General features: G+C 57.0%; 1 protein-coding gene across 1 annotated transcript; it reads right to left on the bottom strand.

The window, feature by feature from the left end:
* Positions 1–915: 915 nt before the first annotated feature.
* Positions 916–1847, bottom strand: LOC137467204 (serine/threonine-protein kinase pim-1-like; the record flags this gene model as incomplete). The annotated part of the gene is made up of 3 exons (XM_068178740.1): positions 916–1266; positions 1471–1521; positions 1749–1847. Coding segments are annotated over 3 exons (501 nt in total), but the record flags the coding sequence as incomplete, so codon positions are not given.
* Positions 1848–9552: the final 7705 nt, after the last annotated feature.

Genomic DNA, 9552 nt, shown 5'->3' with positions numbered 1-9552 from the left:
CTGCCAGAGCGGGATGCTCACGAGCTGCTGCTGTCTCCCAGCACTGGCATTGCCCCCCTGGCCAGAGATGAGGATCCACCTTGAGAGAGCCGTTGTGGCAGCGAGAGCTGATGGTCCCAGCTGATGTTCTGGCTCCTCCTGAAAGGGTGCTCCCCGCAGACCATCTGGTGCAGCAGGATGCCCAGGGACCAGATGGTAGCTGGCTTGCCGTAGTAAAATCGAAAGTGGGTCCATTCTGGGGGCCTGTATGACCGTGTTCCTGTGGAATACAGATGGGGTTCATCAGGGGGATGCTGCTGCTCCCAGAGCCTGGCCCCAGCATCCCTGGGCGTGTGGGGGCTGCCCCAGTGGCACACGGGGTGACCGCTGCCCTCTCACCAGCACCTGGGACTTGTGTACAGACTTGGGGTAGGAAAAGAAGCCACTGGGGTTGGAAGAGGGCAGCAGAAGTCCTGGCAAGGCCCAACCATGAGGAGGAAAAACCCACCCAGTGCTTGGGAAAACCATGCCTTCATCCTCCCTGCCTGCACTGCCCAAAAACATCATGAATCCAAAACAAACCAGGTGAGTGGAGCAGTCCAAGCCCTTTGTCACCTGCACACCAAACCGGCTGGGGCACAGGTTACGGCCCCCCTCTCTGCTACCCCCACCCACCCGTGTTTTTGTTGGGCTGGCTGCCCCAGCCCCAGCCTCAGTCCTGCCCAGAGAGGTGGACAAAGGCTGCCAGCAGGGCTGGAAGCTGACTCCCCACCCAGCCCGGCTCAAATGCAACTCAGCTGAAATCTCAGTGCCATGAAGGGCAGCAAAAGGGAGAATCCCCGCTGCCACACCCAGCTTGGGCTGTGAGATGTTGGGCCATGAGATGCCAGGACCGAGAGCACACCCCTGCGTGGGCTCACCTGCAAAGCGAGTGTAGGCTGTGTCTTGCAGGTAGGTGCCACAGCCAAAGTCGATCAATTTGGCCTGCCCGGTGGCCAGGTCCACCAGGATGTTCCCTGGTTTGATGTCCCTGTGCAGGACCCCACAGCTGGTGCAGTGCTGCACGGCCTCCAGCACCTGGCGGAACAGATCCCGCGCCACCTCCTCGGACAGGAACCCCCGTGCCCGAATGAAATTGTGCAGGTCCTGAGAGTGCTCTGGGCGTTCCAGCACGATCAAGATGTCGTTGGGGAGCTCAAGCCACTCCAGCAGCTGGACGACACCGGGGAAGCCAGTGGAGACCTTGTCCAGCAGCACGATCTCCAGGGGTGCGCTGGTGCCGTCGGGCTGCAGGAGGAGCGCGATGCCGTCAGTGGGGCTGATGCCATGCCGGGGGTCAGGAACTCCTCACCCAGCACGGGGTGCTCTGCGCCCTGCGCTGGCCCCACGCCCGCTCTCCCTCGAGGTGTCCTGGTGGCTCCCACCCTGCCGGGCCTCGGCTCATCCCCACCCGGCACGGCCCGGCTTCTGCCGCTGGCCCCGCTCACTCACCAGCTCACCCCAGTGCCGGACGCGGTTCCTTGGCACCCTTTTGATGGCCACCTGCAAGCCAAGAGCAGCAGCAGGCTGAGCATGCCACCTGCCCTGCCCTGCCCTGCATTGCCCCAGCCCCAGCCCCAGCCCCATCCTCCTCCTCCTCCTCCCCCCCCTCCTCCTCCCCCTTCTCCTTTTCCTTCTATCCCTCCTCCTCCTCCCCCTCCCTCTACTCCTCCTCCTCCTCCCGTTCCCCTCCTCCTCCTCCTCCGCCCTCCGCCGGCCCCGCCGCTCACCGGGGCGCCGTCCGAGCGTCGTGTGGCCGCGAAGACGCTGCCGAAGCCGCCGCTGCCCAGCAGCGAACCCAGCCGGTACCGCTCCTGCAGGGCCTCCTGCGCCTTCCCTGCAGGCGGGACGCGGCTGTCAGCGCCCGGCCCGGGGCCAGGAGCGGCCCCCGAGCGCCCCCCGACCGCCCCGGGCCGGCCCTCCCCAGGCGTTCGCTCCCGGCAACGGGACAGCGGCGGCTCGGGGGCGGCGGCCGCGCTGCCGAGCGGCGGAGCTCGGGCCGGGGAAGCCGCAGCGGAGGCGGCGGCAGCGGCCGCGCCGCGTGTGTCCTCCGCGGGGCCCGGGAGGAGCCGGGGCCGGGGCCAGGCTCGGGCCAGGCGGAGCCAGAGCGAGGCGATGGCGCCCCAGCCCCAGGCACCGATGCCCGCCCAGCAGCGCCACCGCCAGCACGGCCAGAGCCGGGCGGAGGCGAGACCCCGGCGGGACGGCCGGGGGCGGGGATGGGGCAGCCCCGCCCGGAGCCGGGGGCGGGCCGGGGGCATGGCCCGGCCGGGAATGGGGAGAGAGAGACTGGGAGAGGAGGGGACAGCGGAAAAGGGAGAGCGGGAGACGGTGCGGGACAGCGGGAGAAGGAGCGGGACAGCGGGAGAAGGAGAGGGAGAGGAGTAAGAATCGGAAGTCGACAAAATCACTGCTGCCGCTGCTGCTGCTGCTGCCGCCGCTGCTGCTGCTGCTGCTGCAGCTGAAGCTCCGGGGCCGTTTGTCCCCGTGTCCGTTTGTCCGTTGCCCGCTCACCCCCACACACAGCCCCCCGCTCCCCGGGGGCAGCCCCTGAGCCTGTCCAAACACGGGAACTTTGCCGTGTTCAGCCCAGACCCAGAGTCTGGACTCCTGCACGGGGGCAGAGGTATCTCCTCGGTCGCTGCTGTGCATTGTCCCTGCTGAGGATCACACCCTGTCGGGGCACATTTCCTGGCTGAAGGATTCCCTGGTCCTGGCCCTGCACTTATGGCTCCAGCGTTGCTTTCCAGTGAATACTGGAAGGCAAACTGTGTGGCTCATGGTACTTTAGAGTGTCTAGAACTCGCTAAGTCACTGATCTTAGAGGTGAGATGCATTTGGAATTAATGGGATGGAGAAGTAGTGCAAGATGGAAAAAAGGAGCAGAGAAATAAATAGAGGAAAACATCTAGGACTGTTTCTTTCAATTTTCATTTCACTTCTGGAAAGCTGTTTCAGTTTTCCAGGAATCTTCTCCACAGTCCTGTCTGCTCTTCTCAAGAACCTTTCCTGGAGAACCAGGTTAAGCTCTTGTCACAAGATGTGCCACCAACTGCAGCTTCTCTTGGCTTTCCACAGCGTGAGTGCAGCAGGACTTGCAGCAGAGCAGGACAAAGGTTTGGAGAACTTGACAGCTTGTCCTTTCTTTTCCTGGTGAGCTGGGGAGTTGTGCCATTGGTGAGGTTTTCATTGTGACTGTTCCAGCCTTGGGAAACAGGAGGTGGAACCAGGACTTGTTAGGGAATACAAGCCTGACTGAATGCAGAGAAGGAATCTCCAGAGCCCGCAGCCAGAAATGGAGAGTTGTGTGATAATCATTCCCACATCTCCATGGACACCTGGAAAGTGATCTAGAACATGAAAATGGGACAGAGGGAGTTTGTTTCTGTGTTCAGTTTGGGTGATTCTACATCTCCAGTGCTGGTATAAATCAAGAGCACAGTCAGTTCATGATAAGCATCAGAACAGGCTGGACCTCTGAGAGTAGGTGACGGAATGGATTTGAAAAGGAGAAATGCAGGGAATGACTTGGTGGACTTTGTCTGGCAGAAGGGTAATTTGTTCTAATTATTTCTAGCCCATTGCTTCTGCTTTTGTCCTTCTTACAAGGCCATTTGCATCCCAGATTCCTCATGAAATGAGATCCCTGAGCTTCTGGAAGTGCCTGAAAGATGCCCAGTTCTTGCAGGGACACTCAGGCTGAAACAGGAAGCAATTTTGAAGCAATTGTATTAAACAAAAACCAGTTCTTAAGCAGAGATTGATGTCACTGCCCCCGACCAACCACCATGGGCAAATCTCTGGCTCAGCCTGGAGCAGTGACCTTGAGGGGTGTCCCCACTGCAGGGAGGAATCTCCACAGCCTCCAAGGATGGAAATGTCAGAAGTCACTGCCATTAAAATTTGGATGGGGCTTTTCTAGTCTGAAGTGCTGCCCTGTCAGTCAGATGTGCCCAGGCTGGGCCAGCTCAGCAGCTCTGCAGGAGCTCTCAGTGGTGTCACTTGGTTGTTCCTTTCTCTGGGGATTTTTCCAGCCCTGCCACAGCTTCAGCTCCCTCTGAGGATGTGGAACTTTGGGATGGAGGAGTCAGGCTGGTTTCAGCATTATTCACCCCAACAGCAGCGTGACGCCCCTCCTTCATTTCCCACTGGGGCTTTGCAAACAGGGCCTTGCTGGAGTGGTTTGAGCCCATTGCAGGCAGAGCCTCCTGCTCCAGCAGGAACTGCCTTTCCTGTGCCAGGAGCAGGGCAGGTCCCGCTGCAGGAAAAGCCCCAGGCCAGCCCCAGCACAGGGAAGGCCTCGGGCACAAGGGCAGAGTGCCGTGCTGGGAGCTGTACCAGGGAGAGCCTGAGGCACCAAAGGCGCCTTGGCAGCAGCAGCTGCTTGCAGGGCATGGCCAGAAGCCTCCCTTGGCAAGCCGGCCTGGTGGCCAGCACTGCAGAGCTGCTGCCTCAGGGCTCATTTCTGGCTGGGCTTGGCCCCAGCCCACAGAGTGTGACCTCAGCCCTGACTCTGCCACGGCCCTTGTGCCTGAGCCCTGCAAAGCCCAAAGGTCACCTGTGCCCCCCTGGCTGTGCCAGCCCCTGGGGCAGGGGGAGGAAAGGCAGAGAAGGGGCTGGGTTTGGCTGTGGGATGTGGGGTCCAGCAGAGACCATGAGGAGTCAAGGCAGTGGATGGAGTGCACTGAGCAGCCCCTTCTGCCCATGCAGTCCTGGAATGGTTTGGATGGGAAGAGCTCTGCAGTGCTCATCTCATCCAAACCCCGCCATGAGCAGGGACATCTTTCACCAGATCAGGTTGTTCAGAGCCCTGTCCCAGCTGGACTTGAATGTTTCCAGGGACGGGGCACTGACCACCTCCCTGGGAACCTGTCCTGGTGTATCACCACCCTCATCATCAAAAATTTCCTCCTTATCTGTTCTTATCTGAACCTCCCTTCCTTTAGTTTAAAACCACCCCCCTTTGTCCCGTTGTGACAGGCCCTACTAAAACCTTTGTCCACCCTTGTATTTCCAGTGAGCCGGGTTTCCATGGCAACTGCCAGGACAGGTGACCCAGGTGTCACCCCCAGTGAGGGCTGCCATGGAAACAGTGCCCAGCACTGCCCCTTTCTGTCGGACTGATCTGGCCTTTGGCCCTGGCCCTGGCGTTTGCTGCTGGTTCCACGGTGCCTGACCGGCCAGCGCGGCACAGGGCAGGTGGCCATGGCACAAGCCCCCAGCAAGGGATCCCCTCTGGCTCTGGGCAGTGACACCAGCCCTGAGCAAGGGGCCAGGGCAGGTTTCCATGGCACCAACCATCACAACGGCTCCAGGAGCAGAGTGACTCTTGGCACGGAACTTTGCCGTGCTGTCGCTTAATATTAAATCTGGTTTTTGTTGATCCCTTGCTGGAGATTTTTTCAGTGCTCTCAAGGCCTCGTTGGTAACAGGGTGAAGGAGCCCTGGCCCAGGCTCTGGCCCTGGGGGACACAGGGACGCTGCCGGGGGGTCCCTGTCCCCCTGCCCCACTCCCCACAGCCCCAGCCCCCGTCCCCGTGTCAGGCTCTGGGTTCGATCTCGTGGAACATCCTCTGGGGGAGGCTGCGGCGCCGGGGGCGGGGGGACCCGGGGGGACAGGGGACCCCGCTGTGCACGAGCAGCGTTGGACTTCTCTGGGGGAACTGTGAGGGGGGACTGGGGCGGAGTGACCTCCCCAGTGACCTCACACAGCCCCTGTGATGTCACACAGCCCCTGTGATGTCACACAGCCCACTCTGAGATGTATCAGGCCACCTGTGATTTCATAGAGGTGTCCTGTGAGGTCACAGCCAGCTCTTTGAGGTCCCAGTCTGCTCTGTGATGTCACAAAATCTTCCCTGTGATGTCACAGCCCAGCCTGTGATGTCATAGACACCCTGGGATGTCACAGTCAGCTCTATGATGGCACAGCTACCTTTGTGATGTTATGCAGCCTCGCTGTGATGTCACAGCCTGCTCTGTGATTTCACACTCAGCTCTGTGATGTCACAACCCACTCTGTATTGTCTCAGCCTTCTCTGTGACATCACACAGCTGCTCTGTGATGTCACAGAGCCCTTTTCTATGATGGCAGAGTCTTCTCTGTGGCCACACAGCCCGTTCTGTGATGTCACAAAGCCAGCCTGTAATGTCACAGCCGACTTTGTGACATCACAACCTCCTCTGTGATGTCACAGCCTGCTCTGTGATGTCACAGCCTGCTCGGTGATGTCACATAATAAACCAGGGATGTCCCAGCCAACTGTATGATGTCACAACCTGTTCTGTGATGTCACACAATCACAGAATCACAGAATTGCTGGGTTGGAAGAGACCTTCAAGGTCATCAAGTCCAACCCATGCCCTTACACCACCTCAGCTAAACCATGGCACTGAGTGCCACATCCAGTCTTTTTTTAAACACATCCCAGGATGGTGACTCCAGCACCTCCCTGGACAGACAGTTCCCGTACTTTATCACCCTTTCCATAAAAAACTTTTTTCCTAATATCCAACCTAAATTTCCCTTGGTACAGCTTAAGACACTGTCCTCTGGTCCTGTCAGTGGTTGTGAGGAGAGAGAGCGACCCCCACCTGACTGCAACCACCTTTCAGGGAGTGTGGAGAGTGATAAGGTCACCTCTGAGTCTTCTCCAAGATAAACAACTCCAGCTCCCTCAGTCATTCCTCACAGGACTTGTGTTCCAGACCCCTCACCAGCCTTGTTGCCCTTCTCTGGACATGCTCCAGCCCCTCCATGTCCTTCCTAAATTGGAGGGCCCAGAACAGGACACAGCACTTGAGGAACGGTGCCAGTACAGGGGAAGAATGCCAAGTACACCAGTGCCAAGTACAGGGGAAGAATGACCTCCCTGCTCCTGCTGGCCACACCATTCCTGATCCAGCCCAGGAGCCATTGGCCTTCTTGGCCACCTGGGCACACTGCTGGCTCATGTACAGCCTGCTGTCGACCAGTGCCCCCAGGTCCCTTTCTGCCTGGGCACTGTCCAGCCACACCGTCCCCAGCCTAGAGCAGTGCAGGGGGTTATTGTGGCCAAAATGCAGGACTGGGCACTTGGACTGATTAAACTTCATCTTACTGGAATCTTCCATCTATCCAGCTGTTCCAGGTGTTCCTGCAGAGCCCTCCTGCCTTCCAACAGATGGACACATGCTCCAAGTTTAGTGTCATCTGCAGATTTACTAATGAAAGCCTCAATCCCCTCAGCCATGTGGTCAATAAAAATATTGAACAGAGCTGGCCCAGCACAGAGCCCTGAGGGACACCACTGGTGACTGTCCCCAGCTGGATGCAGCACCGCTCACCACCACTCTCTGGGCCGGCCATCCAGCCACTTCTGAACCCAGCACAGAGTGCTCCTGTCCCAGCCGTGGGCTGCAGCTTTTCCAGGAGTGTGCTGTGGGAGACAGTGTCAAAGGCCTGGATGGAGTCCAAATGGACACATCCACAGCCTGTCCTGCATCCACCAGGAGGGTCACCTGGTCATGAAAGGAGACCAGGCTGGTCAAACACGACCTAGCCCTCCTAAACCCCTGCTGGCTGGGTCTGACACCCTGGCCATCCTGGAAGTGCTGTGTGATGGTACTTAGTGTGAACTGTTCCATGACCTTACCGGGTACTGAGGTCAGGCTGACTGGCCTGGAATTACCAGGATCCTCCTTCCCACACTTGCTGTGAATGGGCATCACATTGGGCTGCTTCCAGTCATCTGGGACCTCACCAGTGAGCCAGGGCTGCTGGTGAATGATGGAGAGTGGCTTCACAAGCTCATCTGCCAGCTCCCTCATCACCCTGGGGTGGATCCCATCTGGTCCCATGGATTTATGAACATCCAAGCAGCTCAGCAGTTCTCTGATGGCATCCTCTTGGATAACAGTGGTCCACTCTGCTTTTTGACACCATCAACCAGCCCAGGGGGACAGTTGTCCTGAAGGCAAATCATCTTCTCACTAAAAACTGAGGCAAAATTGGCGTTTAGCACCTCTGCCTTCTCCTCATCTGCAGGTATTAAATTCCCTTCCATATCTAATAAAGAACAATGTTTGATCTTACCCTTCCTTTAACCACTGATGTATTTATAAAAACATTTTTATTAGCCTTTACAGAAGCTGCCATTTTAAGTTCAAACTGAGCTTTGGCCTCCCTAATTTCTTCCCTTCATGCCCTAGCAAGCCCCTTAAATACTTCCTGAGAGACCTGACCCTCCTTCCAAAGATGATACATCCTCTTTTTATTCCTAAGTTCCTTCAAAACCTCCTTGCCCATCCAGGCTAGATTTTTGCCTTGTCAACTCGTCTTTTGGCACAGAGGGACAGTCTCTTCCTGTGCCCTCGAGATCTCTGTTTTGAAGCTTCCCACCTTTCCTGAACTCCTTTGTTTTCAAGGGCTGCTTCCCAAGGAACTCTCTGAAAAAGTCTCCTAAGTAGGCCAAAGTTTGCCCTCCAGAAGTCCAATGTAAGAGTTTTATTGGTGTTCTTCCTCATTTCACCAAATATTGAGAATTCTATAATTTCATGATCACTGTGCCCCAAGTGACCTCCATCCACCACATCTCCCACCAGCCCATCTCTATTTACAAACAACAGATCTAACATAGTCCCTCCCCTGGTGGGCTCAACCACCAGCTGCAACTAAAAATTGTCCTCCAAAAACTCTAAAAATTTCCTGGGCGGCCTTTATTGAGCCCACCTCAGCTGGGCTGCTGATTTCACCCCTAGCTCAGGCTTACCACTCACGAGCCTGCTTCCAGACAAACCAGCTACATCTCCCTCCCCCTTCAGACCTAGTTTAAAGCCCTCTCAACAAGTTCTGCCAGTTCATGAGCTAAAATTCTTCTGCCCTTCACAGAAAGATGGAGCCCGTCTGCTCCAAGCAGGTCCGGTGCTGTAAAAGTTGCCCCATGATTAAAGAATCCCAAATTTTGATGATGACACCAACCCTTGAGCCACTTGTATATAAAGTGAGCTTTCCTATTGCTTTCAGCGTTTTTCTCAGACTCCAAAGGGACTGAGGAAAAGACTGTCTGTGCCCCTGTCCTATTAACCACCTGACCCAATGCCCTAAAGTCCCTTTTAATTGCCCTGACACTCCTCTTTTCAATCTCATCACTGCCAGCCTGGGGTATCAGCAGTGGGCAATAATCAGAGGCTGGATCAGCCCAGGCAGTGTGTCAGTGATATCCCGTACCTGGGCCCCAGGGAGGCAGCAGACCTCTCTGTGGGGTGGGTCTGGTCGACATATGGGGCCCTCTGTTCCCCTCAGGAGGGACTCACCCACCACAATTACCCTTCTTTCCTTTTTGATGTTAGTGGTGCTGATCTGTCTCACAGATAAATCATAATTGGGAGGTTCACTGGGCAGATAATTTTCTTCTAAACCATCTGGCTGACTCTCAAGATCCAGGGGATCATACAGAATCTGAAGGGGCACCTGGCTGGGGAGAGGGGGTTGGGAGGGATTTTTATTATTACCTCCTCGAGTAGGTACCCACTCCCACTCCCCTTCATCAGCCA

This window comes from Anomalospiza imberbis, unplaced genomic scaffold (assembly GCF_031753505.1).
Source record: "Anomalospiza imberbis isolate Cuckoo-Finch-1a 21T00152 unplaced genomic scaffold, ASM3175350v1 scaffold_53, whole genome shotgun sequence".
NCBI classification, from domain to species: Eukaryota; Metazoa; Chordata; class Aves; order Passeriformes; family Viduidae; genus Anomalospiza; species Anomalospiza imberbis.
Note: the sequence above shows the minus strand (reverse complement) of the source record. Positions and strands in the feature narration are given on the sequence as shown.